Source organism: Triturus cristatus, chromosome 12 (assembly GCF_964204655.1).
Source record: "Triturus cristatus chromosome 12, aTriCri1.1, whole genome shotgun sequence".
Classification (NCBI taxonomy): domain Eukaryota; kingdom Metazoa; phylum Chordata; class Amphibia; order Caudata; family Salamandridae; genus Triturus; species Triturus cristatus.
Genome location: NC_140595.1, coordinates 70,742,140 through 70,763,118, shown reverse-complemented (window position 1 = coordinate 70,763,118; position 20,979 = coordinate 70,742,140). Strand labels below are relative to the sequence as shown.

Genomic DNA, 20,979 nt, shown 5'->3' with positions numbered 1-20,979 from the left:
TTAGAACTGGCCAAACAGGCGTTTAGGGACTGTGCGTGGGAGGAAGCTAAGGAAGGAGTCAAGAAAACACAGCATACAATTTACGAGACAGGGGACAAGGCCAATAAACTACTGGCATGGCTGGATAGGAAAGAGTGCACCAGTCGTTGGGTGGCCCGTCTGCACCTACCATCCGGGGTGGAAGTAACGGACCCACAAGAGATAGTGACTGCCTTCGCAAGCCACTATGAGGCAATTTACGCACCCTCTACTGACGCCACAGTGGCAGAGAACCTAGAATTTCTCAAAGACATACGGTTGCCCACGTTGACGCCTAGAGAAGCTGACCCATTAGAAGAGTCACTCACGGCAGAGGAGATCATAATCGCGATTAGGGGTCTCCAATCAGGCAAGGCCCTCGGCCCCAACGGCATTCCCGTAGAAATTTATAAAACACATGCAGAAAGACTGGGACCCCACTTACTCAAAATGTATGAAGATAGTTTCGATAAAGGAACACTGCCAAAAGACCAAAGAAGAGCGACCCTGGTGACGATCCCAAAACCCAGAAAGCCCCCGCAGGAGTGTGCCTCGTACCATCCCATCTCACTCCTTAACGTAGAGGCAAAAATTTTAGCAAAAGTGCTGGCCACTAGGCTACAGCAACACCTCGCGTCCCTGATCCACCCCGATCAATCTTGGTTCATGCCCGGCCGTAATACGGCAATGAACTTGCGAAGGCTACACGGGGTAATGGCTCGAATGTCTACTATCCGCGAGGATGCAGTCATTCTCTCGCTAGACGCCAGTATGGCTTTTGACCGGGTGGAATGGCCCTTTATGTTTGCGGTGCTCCAGCGCTTGGGCTTTGGGCCAAACTTCCGGGCATGGATCCACTATACACACAGCCCCTGGCGCATTTCGTGGTCAATGGGCGTATCTCAGAGGACTTCCCCCTGAGGCGTGGGACCAGGAGGTATGTCCTCTGTCCCCGCTCCTATTCGCCCTGGTGCTCGAGCCCCTGGCAGCTTGGATCCGGAGCGACCCGGTGATACGGGGGCTGCGGTGGGCAGAGGGGTGGGAAGACCGCATATCGCTATACGCGGATGATATACTATTGTATATGTCCTCCCCCAGCCGCTCCATCAATTGCCTGCTAGATATATGTGCTGCCTATGGTAGATGTTCAGGATACACGATTAACCGGACAAAATCGGTTCTGTTTATTCTCCACGGTTCTCCTCCGCGTCTGCCGAGGGGAGTGTCGATACAACTTGGGACAGACGGATTCAAATATCTAGGTATCCAAGTTACTCCGGATCCCACTCTGTTTTACGAGCTAAATCTCAGGCCCCCCCCCTTAGGAGGCTCAAAGACGACAAAGCATTGGCATACACTACCCCTCACCCTATTGGGCCGTGCAGCCCTATTTAAAATTATGTCTCTCCCGAGATGCCTATACGCCCTACAGAATACACCCACCAGGGTCCCCGATTTCTATTTCAGGGCGGTCGAGGCAGAGGTGGGACTGCTCCTCCCGGGGGGGGGGGGGGGGGGGGGGGGGGGAACGGAACCCCCCTGTATAGCTTTAGCCAAACTTACTAGGAGCTGGTACGATGGAGGAATAGCCTCGCCAAGTATACGCCAATACTACTGGGCCTCCCAACTTATTACAGTTAACCAATGGCTTCACGCCCCTCCGGACGAGCCGGCTATCCGGCTCGACCGACACACTCTTGTGATTGGAGGACCTCTGGGGGCGTTGTATCATAATGGGAAGAAGGACACATGAACAGGTCCCACCGCGCACACAACACACCTGGTTCACGGCACAGCGAGCGCTGGGCTGGGAGGGAGTCATGACACAACTCACACCATTATGGGACACACCAAAACTTGGTACACTCCGCAACAGCAAAGGGTTCGCGCAATGGGACCTGATTGGTATCTCTAAAGTTGGGGATCTGTGGAAGAAGGGAGACTTAGTGGCTTTTGCGCACCTACAAACAACATATCAAATGGCAGACACAGAATTATTCCGTTACACACAAATCAAGCATGCACTTACAAGGGCAATACCCAGAGGCACGGCTCTTCCCGAATCGTCACCACTTGAAGACGGTCTCCTTACAGACCAGCTCACTAAGAGGGCCATCTCCCTCACCTACTGAAAACTTATTAATAATCAAAAGGACCCCACACTAGCTCTGCGGGACAAATGGCGGGCAGAGCTTGGAGACCTAGATGAACAGGACTGGCAAGAAGCACTTGCGTCCCGAAGGAGGTGGCGATCCCGTCCCGCCTACGGTTGGTGCAGTTGAAGGTCCTACACAGGACTTACTACACTAGGGTTATGCTCCATAAGATCGGCCGAGCTTCGACGCCCCTGTCTGCGGGGCACAGGGTACATTCTACCATACACTCTGGGAATGTCCACACATAACACTTTATTGTTGGGAGGAGGTGATGGACACCATAACCCGGGTGTGTGGCTTTCCGGTTCCACCCGAATCAAAACGGTGCCTGCTCAATATTTGGGAACCAACAGACCTCAATCATGCATCACAAGACTGGGCAACCCTGGGGATCATGGTGGCAAAGCGCAATATAGCACAACACTGGGGAGTGCCAGTGACCCCACAACAGAGACAATGGTGTCAAGACATGGACAGCTCAATGGTGGCCGAAAGAGCAGTTTTTATATATAGAGGGTGTCCCAAAAAGTGGGAGCGGGTCTGGGGTAGGTGGAATTTATTTTTTGGTAACATCTGTGCCCCCCCGCCGCCGTACTCGGATCCAGACCTGAGCGACTAATTGGACGAGCCACATATGGGGACAGAGGTCCAGGAAGTCTTATTTTGATACATCCAACTATGTAAGTTATGGTGTGTTGAGACCTTGCAGTACCTATGTCAATGACATGCAACAGACTAATACGACTAGTGATATACCTAATGTACCAAGCCATTATGCTATACTGTATTATTTGCAAATTAACAATAAAATGTTGATTAAAAAAAAAAAAAAGAATGGAACTGGTTTCCGAGCTCGTACAGTTGGAAGTTTTGTCCTTGAAAGCACAATCACTTCCCATTAACACAAGATTTGTGCTGCCTGTTAGGCAGGGTAAAAAAGAAGTATGTTGTCTGAAGCTGCTGCCTAATAAAAGCCCCAGCAGTTACAAGGTTACAAATTAAGCATTGGGAGTGCGACTGGAGCCGGAAGTTTTGTTCTTTACAGTAACATTCCCTTTTTATTTACACGGGTTGTGCGCCGTGTTTTAATAGTGAAACCAATATTGAATGTAGGTTGCCGTGCTTTATATTATGTAGTGGTGTTCTAAACATAGGGAAAGTGCTGTGCTAAATATGAGCTGGTGGTTTCTAGGGCTCAACAGCAGCACCTAATAATCAACAGAAATACTTTATCTGCAGTCCAGGACAACTGTATTTTTACTGAGAGTATGGAAATTAAAAGCTTTGCCCAAAATCACACCCTATTGAGCAGCATTTGAGAACGGAACCTGGTTTCCGAGCTCGTACAGTTAGAAGTTTTGTCCTTGAAAGGACATTTACTTCTCATTAACACAAGTTGTGCGCTGCCTGTTAGGCGGGGTACAAAAAGAGGTATGTTGTCTGAAGCTGCTGCTTAGTAAAACCCCCGGCATTAGTAAGGTTACAAATTAAGCATTGATGGTGCGACTGGAACCAGAAGATGTGTCCTTGAAAGCACATTCCCTTCATATTTACACAGGTTGTGTGCTGCCTGTTAGGCAGGCTCAAAAACAGAAGTATGTTGAAAAAATTTCAGGGGGGGGGGGATAATTCTTCCAGCATTAGGCCGAATGTAGATACGGGGGCTCTAGAAAGGCGTGAAAAACACATCAAAGCCTCATTAACAAGCAAATGGTCTTTTAAAGACCTGTGAAGTACTCTGGTGCAGCTGTGTGTGCACCCGGGAAGCTGTCTCAGCCTGGGCTGCCACACGACGGGGGCGCTGAAGCCCTTTGAGCCCAATGGGTGTTGCGCGCCTGGTGCTGCCTGTTAGGCAGGGTAAAAAAAGAAGTATGTTGTCTGAAGCTGCTGCCTAGTAAAAGCCTCAGCAGTTGTAAGGTTACAAATTAAGCATTGGGAGTGCGACAGGAACCAGAAGTTTTGTCCTTTAAAGCACATTCTCTCATATTTACACGAGTTGTGCGCTGCCTGTTAGGCAGGCTAAACAAGCGCGGTCGCGAAACGACTGCGCTGGGTTAATGAGTAACATAATGCAGGAATGCAGGTGGCACCCGGCGTTAGGCTGCTCGTTCCCGAGACCCAGAGGCCATGGGAGTGAACGTTTAGAGAAAAGGCGGGACATGCACCCACATTTGGCCATTTTCTTTCATTTTTAAAAGCCACAATTAAAGGCCAATACAATGTGACAACCACACGCACAAGCTTTAAGAAAGTCTGGAGTGTTTCCAAGAGGCCCTCTCCTAGAGCAGCGCATGCGCGCTGCGCTAGCGCTCGACATTAAAAAGGGGACCCCCCTCCCCAAGAAATTTGCATTGCTAAATACATTGTTTGTATCCGACACCCCCGCAGCAACACCGACCTGAGCCACGTAAAATGATAGAAGCCATCTATACAAGCCGCAAACTTCTAAATAAATTACAATTAAAACTAGGAGCATGAGCAGGAAATTAACATAAGAAGCTGAGGCAAAAGAAAAAGTAGAGTGTGATAGTAACATATACAGCCCATCGTGAACTAACGCATGTCACAGGGGCAGACCCCAGGGCGTAAATAGAAGAGGAACAAGCATTTGCAATGCAATAGGTCTCGCATTTATAAGAGTTTGAGCTATTGGCATTGTAAAATTACAATGCCTTTTATTTATGTTTTGGTTTTAAAACAAATAAAAGGCATTGTCATTTACAATGTCAGTAGCATAAACTCGCATAAAAGCAGTGTGCGGCGTGCAGCAGTGTGCGGCGTGCAGCAGTGTGCGGCGTGCAGCAGTGTGCGGCGTGCAGCAGTGTGCGGCGTGCAGCAGTATTTCGTGTAGCAGTGTGAGGCATGCAGCACTGTGACGTGCAGCGGCGTGCAGCCGTGTGCGGCGTGCAGCCGTGTGAGGCATGCAGCACTGTGGCGTGCAACGGCGTGCAGCGGTGTGCAGCAGTGAGTAATGCAGCAGTGTGCAGCAGTGTGTGGCGTGCAGCAGTGTGCCGGTTGCATCAGTGTGGGCCGTGCAGCAGTGTGCGCCGTGCAGCGTGTGGCGTGCAGCAGTGTGCGGCATGCAGCAGTGTGAGGCGTGCAGCAGTGTGAGGCGTGCAGCAGTGTGAGGCGTGCAGCAGAGACACGTGGAGGGTGAGGAGAGACAGGAGAGACACGTGGAGGGTGAGGAGAGAGACGTGGAGGGTGAGGAGAGAGACGTGGAGGGTGAAGAGAGACACGTGGAGGGTGAAGAGAGACACGTGGAGGGTGAAGAGAGACACGTGTGGAGCGCGAGGAGAGACGCGCGAGGAGAGACACGTGTGGAGCGCGAGGAGAGACACGTGTGGAGCGCGAGGAGAGACGTGTGGAGCGCGAGGAGGAGACACGTGTGGAGCGCGAGGAGGAGACACGTGTGGAGCGCGAGGAGGAGACACGTGTGGAGCGCGAGGAGGAGACACGTGTGGAGCGCGAGGAGGAGACACGTGTGGAGCGCGAGGAGGAGACACCTGTGGAGCGCGAGGAGGAGACACCTGTGGAGCGTGAGGAGGAGAGACGTGTGGAGGGTGAGGAGGAGAGACGTGTGGAGGGTGAGGAGGAGACACGTGTGGAGGGTGAGGAGGAGACACGTGTGGAGGGTGAGGAGGAGACACGTGTGGAGGGTGAGGAGGAGACACGTGTGGAGGGTGAGGAGGAGACACGTGTGGAGGGTGAGGAGGAGACACGGAGGGTGAGGAGGAGACACGGAGGGTGAGGAGGAGACACGGAGGGTGAGGAGGAGACACGGAGGGTGAGGAGGAGACACGGAGGGTGAGGAGGAGACACGGAGGGTGAGGAGGAGACACGGAGGGTGAGGAGAGACACGGAGGGTGAGGAGAGACACGGAGGGTGAGGAGAGAGACGTGTGGAGGGTGAGGAGAGAGACGTGTGGAGGGTGAGGAGAGAGACGTGTGGAGGGTGAGGAGAGAGACGTGTGGAGGGTGAGGAGAGAGACGTGTGGAGGGTGAGGAGAGAGACGTGTGGAGGGTGAGGAGAGAGACGTGTGGAGGGTGAGGAGAGAGACGTGTGGAGGGTGAGGAGAGAGACGTGTGGAGGGTGAGGAGAGACACGTGTGGAGGGTGAGGAGAGACACGTGTGGAGGGTGAGGAGAGACACGTGGAGGGTGAGGAGGGTGAGGTGGAGGGTGAGGAGAGACACGTGGAGGGTGAGGAGGGTGAGGTGGAGGGTGAGGAGAGACCGAGGTGGAGGGTGAGGAGAGACACGTGGAGGGTGAGGAGGGTGAGGTGGAGGGTGAGGAAAGACCGAGGTGGAGGGTGAGGAGAGACCGAGGTGGAGGGTGAGGAGAGACCGAGGTGGAGGGTGAGGAGAGACCGAGGTGGAGGGTGAGGAGAGACCGAGGTGGAGGGTGAGGAGAGACCGAGGTGGAGGGTGAGGAGAGACCGAGGTGGAGGGTGAGGAGAGACCGAGGTGGAGGGTGAGGAGAGACCGAGGTGGAGGGTGAGGAGAGACCGAGGTGGAGGGTGAGGAGAGACCGAGGTGGAGGGTGAGGAGAGACCGAGGTGGAGGGTGAGGAGAGACCGGGGTGGAGGGTGAGGAGAGACCGGGGTGGAGGGTGAGGAGAGACCGAGGTGGAGGGTGAGGAGAGACCGAGGTGGAGGGTGAGGAGAGACCGAGGTGGAGGGTGAGGAGAGACCGAGGTGGAGGGTGAGGAGAGACCGAGGTGGAGGGTGAGGAGAGACCGAGGTGGAGGGTGAGGAGAGACCGAGGTGGAGGGTGAGGAGAGACCGAGGTGGAGGGTGAGGAGAGACCGAGGTGGAGGGTGAGGAGAGACCGAGGTGGAGGGTGAGGAGAGACCGAGGTGGAGGGTGAGGAGAGACCGAGGTGGAGGGTAAGGAGAGACCGAGGTGGAGGGTAAGGAGAGACCGAGGTGGAGGGTAAGGAGAGACCGAGGTGGAGGGTAAGGAGAGACCGAGGTGGAAGGGAATCAGAAGTGGAGGAGAGAGAGAGGTGGAGGGTGAGGAGAGACAGTGGTTGAGTGTGGGGGAGGGGAGGATATCACTTTTACTTCCTCTCCTAGTGTAAGGTAACGCCCCCACCCCACAGGCCCTGCCGGGGCCGAGAGCAGATCACTGTTCGCATCAGCCGTCACCCGAGACCGCTCCGTACTTGTTGGTAAATAGAGGTTCACTATCTGTTGATAATGGGATTCACTTGGGGGGCTGACTTACCTCCTCCACCCCCAGGGCCAACAGTGAGAAGGCATCAGAGACCTGGTGCTGCCTATGCTGCAGTACTGCGAGAGAGAGGGATGTGGGGGGGGGCAGAGGAAGGGACAGGTGGGGAGAGAAAGAGGAGAGAAGGGACAGAGACAGAAAAGGAGCAAAAAAAGAATTAGAGAGAGTAAAGAGGAGAGTTGGGGAAAATGAAAACATTACGAGAGAACATGTAGCAAAGAGGTGGAGAGAGAAGATGGGAGAGAGTAAGGACGCAGCCAAGAGATAGGGCAGAGACAAAAAGAATCGAAACAATACAAAAGTATTTTCCAAACTCGTAAATAACCACGGGCCAAACAACTGATCTGCAATGAAGCATCCGAATCCGGTATATCATGACGTTAACCATGCAATAAAAAATAAATTTAAAAAAACACCCAAAAACACGTATACACCATGTTGACCCTTTTCCATGCAACGTATTCTAAAACGCCATTCTCATTCATACATTCACAGCAAACCTGTTCACAAGAGTGACAAAATGTGGTATTAGTGTTGCATTTTTGTTTACATCCATACCCGCTCACTTATGCAATTAAAGGATTCATGACCACACGGTTAAACAAAACGTACTGATTGGCCTTGCCGTGAAGGAGAAACACGTGTTGACACACACTCCCGATCTGTGAAACATTCACCCCACTTTCTCGAAATTGAAACCAGTGCATGTGTCCGACGAACTTCCTGCCGCTTATCTGAATGCACCAGTGGCAGAAGATAGTCACCATCTTGCAACAACACAATTAAAGGGAGGCATGTCTGTCTCTCCCCACCGCCACATGTCTCTGAGTCTTACTGTCTCATGCGAGATCTCCCTCTAGGAGACAGCTGACACCGACTCTTCCCCGAGACAGTACGGGAGATGCGTGTGTGTGCATAGTGGGTGTGTCTATATGTATATATCTGTGTGTGTATGCATGTGTGTGTGTTTGTATGTGTATATGTTTGTGTATGCATGTGTGTGTTGGTGTGCAAGTATGGGTGTGTCATTGTGTCCATTTGTCTTCATGGATGTGTACACATATGTTTGTGTGTATACCTATGTCTGTGTATGCATGTTTGTGTGTATGTATATGTGTTTGAGTATGTTGGTGTGCATGTATATGTTTATGCATGTCTGTGTGTGTTTGTATATGTTCATATGTGTGTGTAAATGCATGTGTGTGTATGTGTATGCATGTGATCAGAGGGAAGAGTGCACTTGAGGGCAAAGAGGAAAACATACAGGGAAGAGTATGTGAGGGCAGAGAGAAAAATACAGAGGGAAAAGCACATGAGGGCAGAGAGAAAAATAGAGAGGGAAGAGTCCATGTGAAGGAGGAGAGAAAAATAGAGAGGGAAGAGCTCATGTGAGAGCAAAGCGAAAAATACAGAGGGTAGGGCGCATGTTAGACCGGAGATAAAAACATAGAGGGAAGAGAGCATGTGAGAGAAGAGAGAAAAATATAGAGAGAACACCACATGCGAGGGCAGCGAAAAAAATACAGAGCGAAGAGCACATGTGAGAGCATAGAGAAAAAATGCAGAGGGAAGAGTACATGTGAGGGAAGAGAGACAAATACAGAGGGAATAGCATGTGTGAGGAAAGAGAAAAAGGGAGAGGGAAAAGCACATGTGAGGGCAGAGTGAAAATACAGAGGGAATAGCACATGTGAGACCAGAGAGAAAAACATAGAGGGAAGAGCATATGTGAGGACAGAGAGAACAAGTACAGGCTATGCCAAGCGGAAGTGATCGCGTTTGCGATCAAACATCAAAGCGGCGAAAGTTAAAGTAATCGAGCAGAGCATCAAAGGGCTGGGTGAGAAGGGAGGGGGGGAATGCAAGGAGCAGAGGAGCAGCTGTGCACGTGCACGCCATCGTGCACTCAAGCCCTAGGCCAGCAAAACCATGTGGGTAGCACTTTTGAAAGCCCACTTACAAAATGTCTCAAAGAGACAGCTTTCGCTGTCTCAGCGAGACCTAAAAAGGAGGGACAAATGCAAGCTATTGACCAATGAAAAGAAAGGATTTTTCAAAAGCACATGAAGGATCCAATCGAAAGCGACGGGTATGCTGAATGCCCATACACTGGATACAGAATAGCATGTCTTAAGAAGACAGAGCATGTGCTGCCTAGGCGAGACCTAAAAACTGTAGTTTTCTTTTTGGTACCAGCTTGTTAATCTCATCTAAATTGTCATATTATATATAGATATTCAGGGCTAGAGTTGAGATGCAAGTACCGCATTTGTGCACCAATACTAAAGGAGAGTGTCACACACAGAGGCCTGAAAAGCTGGTAAGTAGGTGGAAGAGAATAGCTATGGCTAACAATAACTTAGCAGATCTTACAAAGACAGACCACACTCAAGGGGGTTTCATATAAAAAAAAAACCTGTGACACTGTTACATCAAAATACTGCAACAATCCATAGCCCTCCCTAAAGCATGTCAATATGGCAGGAGCAGCCATCTTCCTAGAAGGACGTGAACATATTCTGTATATCCTCAAATAACCGTTGCCTCAGACTCCTGTAATTGGGGATGATGGGGCAATGAGTTTAGTGGAACATGTCATGTGATCTGAGGGATGCCATGGTCACTGGGTAAGGGAGGCAGACTAGACCACAGAATTGTAAAACCACAGGATGGCACAATTCTTTCGGGAATGTTGTAACTTTCATCCTTGAATCCCCTAGCATTTCTTGCATGTCTGGAAATGAAACCATGCTACTCCTTAACATGATGCGGGTAAGTGCTTTCCAGCAACAGGATGAAAATTGCAGAGCAGATAGCCCAAATTAAGCTAACAACCTAAGTGAGGTTCCTGAGCAGATGCTAATGCCGTCAATAGTGCCCAGCATGAAGCTTAAATCCCTCATCCCCTCTGTGTAGCATAGAAGGTCTTAAATAGGTCTACGGCTAACATTCATGCTCTATGGTTTCTGGGGTGGGACTTGCAGAGAAAGAAAATGAGGAAACATCCTAAAATGGAAACTGTGCTCATTTCTCACCTTTGGACCATACCAAACAAATAGCATGAGGTAGGTGCAGAGCATAGGTGAGGAACACAAGTGGAGAAGCATTCCATCTTAGCATTATGAAACAAAGCATAAAACAGCACACACAAAAAAGTACATTTTTGGTAGTAAACAATGTGCTTCCCTTAAAAACAGTACTCACCTGACTCCACAGAATTGATCAACTGCCATCAGTTGGATCTAAACAAGTTATTGGTACCCACGTGTGAAAAGAGAAACTAAACACTTCTTATCCGACTTACAGCAGAAAAAGAAAGAAGAGGGCGAGACCAATGACTTCTAGGTGTTGAAATTATCTTTGTTGTCTACCTTTTTTTGCTGCTGGGAGATGTAAGTTATCCTGCATAATATTTACCATATAATGCCTTCCAAAAAACATGATGATATGAAAGAGGAATAAAATAAATGTCCGAGGGAGGATAATGGATCCACCACGATAACAAGACAATTCCTGTAAATGCGCCAGTTTTCCATGACAAACAAATGGCCTATCACCATTTGCTGCCCACCTGTAAAGAAAAAGTTGTTTCAAGGACAGGATCAGGTTGCAGAGGAGGGAAGCATTTCAATTCCTGCCAAGTCTTCAAACAGAAAGAAACGAGAAACAAATGGATTGAAGACAAGCCTAATGTGGTTTATCAACTGCCTTTTCCAACAGGCAAGAAAAGCAACATCCAGTGAAGAAAGGTTCTTGGTCTCTGCCGCATGAAGCATGGCCAGTGGTGTGCAGTAAAGGAGTGGGACTGGGACAAGCATGGGTGAGGGAGTTTAGAGATGAAAGCGGCTTGCCGGTTTGACAGCGAAAACCGTAGGACATACCTGTTCAGAGTTGTCCAGGGATGTTCCAGGCTTTCCAATGCACTTCTTGAAGCATTTGTCGGTCATTCTCTAGGGTATAAAGAGAGAAACATTTTCTTAACTTGAAAGCAAAGTGGTCAATCCACAACACTCTTCATTGATTACTGCCTCACTTAAGTGGGGTGTTCATGCATATCACCCATTTAGTTATCAGAAAAATGTGCAAAATAGAAGGAGAGAGTACAATGATGGGCAGGCTAACTTAAAAGCAAAACTGCTCTAAAGGGGAAAAAACAAATAAAGAAAACAGAGCAGTTTTACTCTTAAGGAATGGAGTGCCTCTCCATTCCTCTCTTATATGGATTTAAGTAGAAGCATAGCTACAGGACTGCTCTGAAAGCCCCATGAATGGCAAATCCATTCTCAGGTCTGAGCTGATGCTTCGCTAAATAAATACATACAAATTACAAAAAGTCAATATAGATATTTTTTTTAAAAATACTATACGATCTATAAGCTTGTGCCAACTACTTGGATTTGGCTATTCATCTCTACAGCGAGGGGGGCAGTGCACTGCTATTGTGTATTCCAATAGAGGGACACTTCAAGACAAAAACCTGTGTTCTCAACAGCAACAGTGTACTACATCTAGGCTTCAGACAATGATATTTTATAACAGGTGCCATGGGCCCACTTCCCTTAAATCCACATACCCCCTACTGCAAATTTTGGAACCTCCATTGACGTGTGTTGCCATATTTCCCCAATAATAAAACTGCGCTGGTCTTCAATGAGTCCAGCATAACATCTAAAATCTTCAGCACTACTTTCTCTCCCGACCAATCTGCAACCTTAACATGAGCTACTGTAAAATTCGACTTTACTCAGATGAATAAAGTGCATAGTTAATTAAAACCATTAAACATGGTAACACAATAAAACCATTGCAATACAAATAGCGTGGTAAAACAGTTGGTATGTTAGAGTGAATGTTTTTCACGTCAGGTCGACATGTGGACAGGCTCCAATGGACTAGCTAATTCATTTCATATATAGTTTTTTGGTCTTCCTCTCACCGGTGAAGGTCTTTACTTTGCCACGAATAACTGTACACATTTGACAACCCTTTGAACTTTACTCAATCACTGCTTCTGACCCTACTGATCTCCTCCTTCCCATCACTATGCTCATTTTAGCTCTTACACTATTGTATGTTCTGTGTTAATAGATTGGGGTCCTTGCGAGCACTAATTATTTCTAGAGAAAGTGCATAAGTGCTGCTTTGGGCAGTAGCGCTATAGAAAACTGTTCAATAAAATGCAGGTGCTGAAAGGTAAAGAAGATCAAACTATAATAATCTGCTATCCAACACCAGTGATAATTCATGCATTTAAGTAGCTCTCTTGGCAGAGAAATTATTTCCCACTGTAGTTTCTGGTAGAAATGATCCAGCTCCTCAAGAAAAGCTAAACATCTGCAAAAACTAGTCTGATTTTAGATATTCATTTGACTGGAATTGTAAAGAACCTATAACTACCCAGTAGGCATCTCAGTTAGCTTTCTGAAAAGGCTATATATCAGTAGTATGTTTCAATATAGTGTAGTTGAAAGAACTCAGTGTTCCGGAAACAGGCGATCAGAGAAGGAGGGTGCCTGGCAATGTCCATTAATGAGCAGTACAGTGTTAGGATTCGCCTACCAGGAGGACAGGAATCAAGTCTGTTCAAATTAGAGGGTGCGTTTGGAAAGAAATTCTGATCCTAAAGACCATTAATTGTGGTGAGGTAGAAAAGTTGCATAAAAACAAGTCTGGCCAACAGCTTGAACTCTGTGCAAACAGACGAGGTATGAATAGGTCTCGTTTTTTATAGAAGCTGGTGGATATGAGCACAAACTAAAATATCATTACACAAGAGTATATTAAATGTTTGCCACCACCTGGCGTCTCTTTCTGTGAAAACAATTTTATGTTTTCCACTCTTTAACATCATTATTTTTAAAATAATTCCCTTTAAATCAAAAGGGCTTCAATAAGAACAGGCATGTGCTTTGCAAATCTCAATATCACCAAGTGTGCAGCCACCTATCATACTGATCACGTTTTGAAAACACAGTATGGTTCCTTTTGGCAAAGTAAATTAAGAACACACAGAGTTGCATGTTCCTTGATGCCACAGAAAACAACGGTGGTCTTTGTTCAAGCAGATTGAAAGGCGTCACCGACTGGGAAAATAATGTAGAACCTCTCAATCGACTCCAGTATATTACGTGCCACTGTTTTTTTTATATCCAAGCTCATTTCATTTTGGCTTTATAGTTTACTAAACATACAATGATTACTACTGTAGGTGCATGGCAGGGAGACGTGGGGGAGGGGCTTTACAGGTATAGCGTCTGCAGGGTGAGTGCTTATGATGGACATTTAGAAGCAGGGCGAGGTCACATCTTTTGCGTTGGGGTCTAGATTTAAGCCTTTGATTACAAGAAGAAAGTTCTGGTCCTTTTATTTACAGGATGGGCGAGCGTGCTGGCCAAAGAGAGGCAGGGTGAGTTCAAAAGTATTGTGTCGGGTTCTAGGTTTAAACCTTAAGAGAATTAGGAGGAAGTCATTCTTATTTACAAGACGAGCAAGTGTGCAGGGCAAAGAGAGGCAGATGAGAGCACATGTCTCTTACAGCAGTAGACAGTAGGGCATTATGGGGTCACGTTGCATATTCTGGAGATTTAATGGTAGTGGGAAGCAGGGTGCGATCTCAGACCTTATCTAATGAGTTAACACTGGGTGCTGAACTGCAAGGAGAGCATAGGATACCCAACAGGGGCGTAGGAGCAGGTTACTCCGGAGCTGGGTGGTGTCAAAGGGAAATGAGAGGACTGAGAGGTCAAAAAAGCATTGACGATGCAAGTATTACATGTGGTGTCCATGAGAACAACACAGACGTGAATAGTTACTGAAGGGAGAGGAAGGGTAACTGGTAGACACACAGCAGGCCACGTAACACAAAAGAGGAGGTGATGGGACAGAAAAGACAGCTGGGGGGAAGAGAGTAGTGGAGAAGGCATGACACGCTCTACAGCTGCATTGGAGGTTTGTCATGTCACAAAACATATGCTATGATCGATCAGTTAAAGGAGAGATGTTCACAGAGGTGGCCGTCTGACAAACTACCTTCTCTGTGGTGGTTTAAAACATGCTTTTTTTTCTTTTTGTACATACATTCAATGTTAACACTTGTATGGCACAGGTTAGTAAACTATGGTATAAACAAACTTTAAGCGCACTCTCAATTGTTTTTTACACACTGATTCAAGAAACACTGTGCTTAGGTCATCGGAATGGGAGGAAAATCACTAACATTCACAGTCATGCCTCATTGTTTGTCTGTAGCCTCTATCTGCAGCAGGAATGGGAGTCAGCCAATTACAAGAAGGGTGTGAAAAGGAACAGGAGCCACATGTTCTTGTACCACATTAATAGCAACAGAGAAGAAATGGAATCACAGAATGAAAGCAGAACATTTTTTTTTAGAGCTACGATGTGGCAATCAAGGGGCACGGTAGGCATACAGCACCTCCGACAGGATCTTTGCTGGAGTCCTTTGTAGCTGAGAAGGACATTAGAGCATGACCTGAGGTGTGTGTGTGTGTGGAGGGGGCGGGGGGGTTATATGGCGCCCAGAGGTCATTGGCTGAGGTCAGGGGACAAACAATAGGCCTAGGTATGACGGGATGGCTGATGCTGTACAAGGTAGGCGTTACCTGCAGCAGCTCCTGCGCGTTGGCCACGGCTATCTGCACCTTGACTTGCTCCATGATGAGTCCCGGGTCCACCTTCCCAGAACCCCCTGCCCCCGCCGGGGCAAAGTCAGACGAGAAACCGTCCATTTCTGCAGAGACGAGGATCAATGTCACAACGTGCAAGGCAACACTCTCCAAGAACCGGAAGAGCAGTGAAGGCTTTTCCGGTCACTAGCATGCTGGGAAGTGTAGTCACGAGGAGGAGGGATGGCTGCAAAGAGTGACAGGGAAAAGGTGGAAATAGAAAAAGGACAAAGAACCGCGAGTCGTTTCAGAAAATCCATAATCTGCTGCAGATTTTAACAAAACAAAAAAAATTGTTTCTAGCTCATACGGTTCAAACGTTAATAAATAAAATAGTGCAGCAATTGTTGCCACGCAGTGGGAGGCCTTTTGCAAAGGCTGACTGGTCACCTTTTTGTTGCTTATTGCTATATTTATATTTATTTATTAAACTGGTACTAATGAAGTGTATCCAATGCCCGGACTTGTAATGATGCTATTTCTCTATACCCTGGGTACTAGTGTATATAGCTGGTAACACCAATAACTCTGGACACCTTCTTATGGTTCAAAATCTTCTTTATTTAACTCGCGGGAACCGAGCGCCGGGAACACACTCCCGTCTCCTACAGCCTTCGCGCTCTTTCTCCTGCGCGCCGCGCTCTAAGCCACGCCCCCTTCCCGGCGTGCCCTGGCGCTAACCACTAGAGCGCAACGCTACATATCTCCCCCTTTTAACGTCTTTAACAACAACAACTTAGGAGCACCCCCCTTAAGGTTCAGTCTTACTTGGTTTGCATTTCAGTCCTCAAACCTTCTTGGCATCTTGATCTCTCTGCCCGATCTTGTATAGTTCTGTCCTTTCTCGGGAGCCACCTGTTCCTTCCTGGCCGGGGATCCCCCTCCGGTCGCACCTTCTCCTCGTTCCACTTCTACTTGCTCCAGAGTCTCATCCTCCGTGTGGTGCTCCTTTAAGTTCTTTTCCAACGCCCTCGGACTTTGGCTCTCCCCCCTTCTCCCGGGGAACTTTAGGCTTGGTTCTTCCTCGGCTTCACAGTCCTCCCTTTCCGGTGCCTCCTCATTTGTGGGGCCTTGTGTCCTCCTGTCCTCCGGTACTTCCCATTTCTCTATTCTGTTGCATTTCGCCATTCTGTCCTGCAACCATACCTTTCCGTCGCTCAATAAAGCCGACCTGGTGTACGTTTCTATGACCTGCAGCGGCGGGCTGAATTTGCTCTCTCCTTTTCTTTTCAGCGTGGCCTGTTTTACTCTCACCCACTCCCCCTTTTCCAGGGTCACCCCTTTTGTGTTCCGTCGCTTGTTATAGTACTCGGTGTATATTGCCTGTGCCTTGTCCAGGTTGCGCCTTACTACTGCTGGCGACCATTTACTCTGTACCATGAGATGTTTCCATGCGACGTTGTCCTTTGTAAAGGGTTCCCGTCCTCTCAATATCTTGAACGGGCTGTACCCTGTGCTGGTCGGAGTGATGCGGTACGCCCAGAGCATGCGTTGGAGTTCCTTCTCCCACTGCAACCCTGCACTGATAGCCGCTTGTATGGAACCCATTATTACTCGATTAAATCTTTCAGCCAGCCCATTTCCCGCCGGGTGGTAGATTGGAGTATGTTTGACCTCGATTCCATTCCTGGACATGAAAGCGTTCCATTTCTCCGAAACAAATTGTGGGCCATTTTCACAAGTTATGACTTTGGGTATTCCTTCCCTCAGGAACGTGGCTGTGAGAAATGCTAACACCGTCTCTGTGTCAGCGCTGTCTCAGACCTCCACTTCTGGCCATTTCGAGTATCTGTCCACTACCACAATGAGGTACATGGGTACTCCCTCCGCGTTCAGGACTGGGCCTAGGATGTCCACCGCCAGCATTTCCCAGGGACTCGACTCCCCTGGGAACTTTCCTAGTGGTGGGCGCAGTAGGGTTTGTGTCTTGTCTGCCCTGTTGCATTGTTCACATGTCCTGACATGTCTTTCCACTTGAGCGTCCATGGCTGGCCACCAGTACGCCTGCTTTGCTCTTGCCTTCGTTTTCAAGATCCCTAGATGTCCCTCATGTAGGATGGATAAGAGATGGGTCACCATGGAGCTCGGAGGGACTACCTTGTCCCCTCTCAATAGAAACACAGGATTGTCACCGATGGACATCTCTTCTCGGACTTCCCAGTACTTCCGCAGCTCACTGTCTAGGTGCCTCTTTTCCGGCCACCCGTGTGTCACATAGTCCTTCACTGTGTTCAGGGTTTCGTCCGCCGTGTACGCCTCTTCCCTTTCTTGGATGCTGACTGCCCCTTTGTGGTCCTGCGTAACTGCGACCACATACTCTTCCCATTCCGAAGGTTCCCCACCTTCCGCGGGTTCCATGGCCGCTGCCCTGCTCAAGAAATCCGCCACCTTGTTTCTAGATCCTGGGATGTACTCCACATCATACACGTAGTCCAGCAGTCTCAAACTCATCCTTGCAATGCGAGGCGTCGCATGCGCGTGCCCACTCGAGGTCAATACTTTCACCAGGGGCTTGTGGTCGGTGCGGAGCAGGAATTTCGCCCCCCACACGTACTGCCTGAACCGTTCCATCGCCCACACCGTGGCTAGCATCTCTTTCTCTATGACGCTGAATTTTTCCTCGTTCGCCGCCAGAGCTCTTGAAGCAAAGCTGACGGTGGTGACCTCTCCGCCTCGGGCCTTCTGCATCAGGACCGCCCCTAGGCCCTTGTCACTGGCATCCGTGGTCAGTATGGACAATGAATCTTGATCGAACCCTTCCAAGGGGACAGCTGTGCAGATGTCTTGCTTTACCCTCTCGAATTCCAATTGCTCCTCCTGTGTCCACTTGAATGCCGTTTTCCCCATTAAGAGTTGCCGCATGTTGTGCGTCTTGGATGCGAAGTGCGGGACGAACTTGCTGTAAAATTCAGCCATTCCCAAGAAGGAGCGAACATCTTCCTTCCTCGTTGGCGTGGGTGCGTCTTTTATGGCCGCCATGTTTGCCCTTTTTGGTTCTATGCCCCTTCCGCTGATCTCGTGGCCCTTGTAGGTCACTGAGTTGACTCAGAATCTGCATTTCTGCCATTCCGCTGTGAGGCCATTTTGAGCGAGGATCGCCAGCACGGTGTGCAATTTCTTGTCGTGATCTTCCATGGATTTCCCCATCACTAGGATGTCATCCTGGAAGTATTGGACCCCGTCCACTTTTTGGAACAACTTGTGCATCAGTTTTTGAAAAACCGCTGCTGCGGATGCAAGGCCGAAAGGCATCCTGAGAAATTTGTAGCACCCGAACGGCGTAATGAACGACGTCAGATGATTGCAGGTGGCATGCAATGCAATTTGGTGATACGCAGAGGCGAGATCTATGTTGGAGAACCACTTGACTCCCTTGGTCATCACTAACATCTCATTTATCCTGGGTAGAGGGAACTTGTCCACTAGGATGTTCTTGTTGAGCTCCCTCAGGTCCACGCATAGTCTCACTTTCCCATTGGGTTTCTGGGCAACCACCAATGGCGCCAGCCACTCAGCGCTCTCTATCGCCTCTATGACTTCATTTGTTTCCAGCCGCCTCAATTCTTCCTGAACTGCCTCCCGGCTTCTGAAGGGAATATTGCGGGCTCTGTTACTCACTGGTTTGGCTCCCTCCTTGAGTCGTATCTTGTGTGTAAATTTTGTCATCTTCCCTATGGTCCCTTTGAACACCTCCGGGTACGCCTCCATCCACTTGCCTTCATCTCGCAGTGGCTTGGTCTCAATTAGCATGACTTGTTTGGAGCCTCCCGGGTTGAGCTGTATGCCCAAGTTTCCTTGATCCTTCCATCCCAGTACGGAGGGTCCTTTCTCTGCTACGTACAGCTTCCCTTCTGCTCTGCGCCCTCTGAACTCGAACATCAACTTGCGATACCCCACCATGGGTATTGGCTCTCCGGTGAATGTGACCGGGTGGATGTCGGTGGGTAGTAGATCGTCTCCGACTTTCCCACACTGCCCTCTGGATGATCGTGTATGGGGAGCCCGAGTCTGCCACTATGTGCACTTGTACTCCGCCGATCGTCATCTGTAGTGCCGGTTTCTTGGTCCGTATGCAGTTCACTCCCAGTACTTGGTCATCGATACATAAGACCTCATCTTCTTCGTCTTCTTCCGCTTAGGGCTCTTCTTCCCCTTCGGGGTCTTGCGCTACGTATTTCACGTCTCCTCTGCTGAGTTTCCGCCTGCACACCTTCTCGTAGTGCCCCACTATTGTGCAGTATGCGTACCTGGCTCGAAACGCGGGGCAAACCCTGTCGTTGCCTTGGTGTGATTGGCTGCCACACCTGTAGCACCCCTTCTTCCTCTCTTCCGGTGGCTTCTGGTGCTTCGTGGTCCTTTGCGGTAACCTCCTTTGCTGCCACCTGCCGCTCGAAGCCTGTTGTTTTGGAGCGTCTGGTCGGTCCCCGTCTGTTACCTTGCAGACTGGCGTGCGGTCGTTGCCTTCTCTTTTGGCCGCTTCTGCACATCGTTTAGATAGTTCAGCCTTCTTCACTAGCGCTACCACTTCCTTTAGCGGGGCATCCCCATTGACCCACAGTTTCTCCTGTATGGCCGTGTTGGTGGTGTGCATGATAATCTGATCTCTAATCAGTTCGTCGTGAAGTGCGCCAAATTTGCACGTTACCGCCATCTTCTGTAGCGCCGCGACGTACTCATCCACTGATTCTCCCTTGATCTGTTTTCTCTGGAAGAAGTTGCATCTGTCGATGGCCGTGCACACCACCGGCCTGTAGTGAGCGTCTAAGTCATCCAGCGCGTGTTTAAACATCTCTGTATCCGCTGCTGGCCTGGTCTCTTTCACCAAACTGTCATATACCCTGATGCCCTCCGGGCCTAGGTTGTGTAGGAGTATCTTCTTTTTCCTCGCACTTGAGAACTCTCCTTCACTCTCTTCCTCCAGGGCCTCAATGTAGTTCAGGAAGTACCGTTTCCAGTCTTCCCAGGGCATCGCCGGGTCCCCTCTTTTCGGCAGGAATGGTATTAAGTTGGTGAGCGAAGTTGTTTGCTCGCACATCCTGCCCCACTCGCCGTGGGCTGTACTGTCCCCGTCGTCTTCCCCTGAAGGGCTCCCTAGCGTGTGTCTTCCTCTCTGGTCGCTCTCTTGCGTGGGCGAAAGGCTGTCTTGCCCCCTCTGCGAAGGCCCTGGGGTCACCAGGTCTGTCTCCTTCTTCCCCCCGTGGGCACTGGGTCGCTGTTGGTGCCCCCTCGTGCTGTGGCGTCGCTTCTCCCGCTAAGTCACTCGGGCGCCGCGGTGCCGCTGGCTTCTGTGCAGCCTGATGATGCTCCTCCCCCAGCGTGGCCTTTCCTCTAGGTGCGCCTTGTGCCTGTCGGAGTGCTGCGTCCTTACCCGGTCTGGCCTCCTGTGCTTGAGGCCACCTCGCGCCTCTGGCCACTCTGTTGCCGTGGCTGTCGCACTCTGCGCTTCCGAGCTGCTGGTGCCTCCTGGCTGTCGTCCCTGGTGCAGGATGACTGGGTGCCTCTGCCACGCTCGGTTCCTTCCCAAGGTGCCTGGGTTCTATGCCGGTTTCATCCCGACCTCGTCGCCATTGTAATGATGCTATTTCTCTATACCCTGGGTACTAGTGTATATAGCTGGTAACACCAATAACTCGGGACACCTTCTTATGGTTCAAAATCTTCTTTATTTAACTCGCGGGAACCGAGCGCCGGGAACACACTCCCGTCTCCTACAGCCTTTGCGCTCTTTCTCCTGCGCGCCGCGCTCTAAGCCACGCCCCCTTCCCGGCGTGCCCTGGCGCTAACCACTAGAGCGCAACGCTACAGGACTGTGTTAACAAGTGAAATAAGCGCAAAATAATGAATTAATACTTTTTTTAAAAAGCCGCATAATTTGGTCTTCTCCTGCCGCAT

The 20,979-nt window shown here is 49.5% G+C and overlaps 1 protein-coding gene across 1 annotated transcript in view; it reads right to left on the bottom strand.

Moving 5' to 3' along the window:
- The window catches only part of TIMM13 (translocase of inner mitochondrial membrane 13), a 30,146-nt gene extending 14,883 nt beyond the window's left edge, over window positions 1-15,263 (bottom strand). Inside the window, exons 1-2 of the mRNA XM_085637934.1 lie at window positions 15,025-15,263; window positions 11,287-11,355 (exon numbers count right to left, since the gene is read on the bottom strand). Of these exons, the coding sequence (XP_085494060.1) occupies window positions 11,287-11,355; window positions 15,025-15,150 (195 nt within the window). The 5' untranslated portion in view covers window positions 15,151-15,263. The remainder of the gene's footprint in view (window positions 1-11,286; window positions 11,356-15,024) is intronic.
- Between the last annotated feature and the right edge of the window lie 5,716 nt (window positions 15,264-20,979).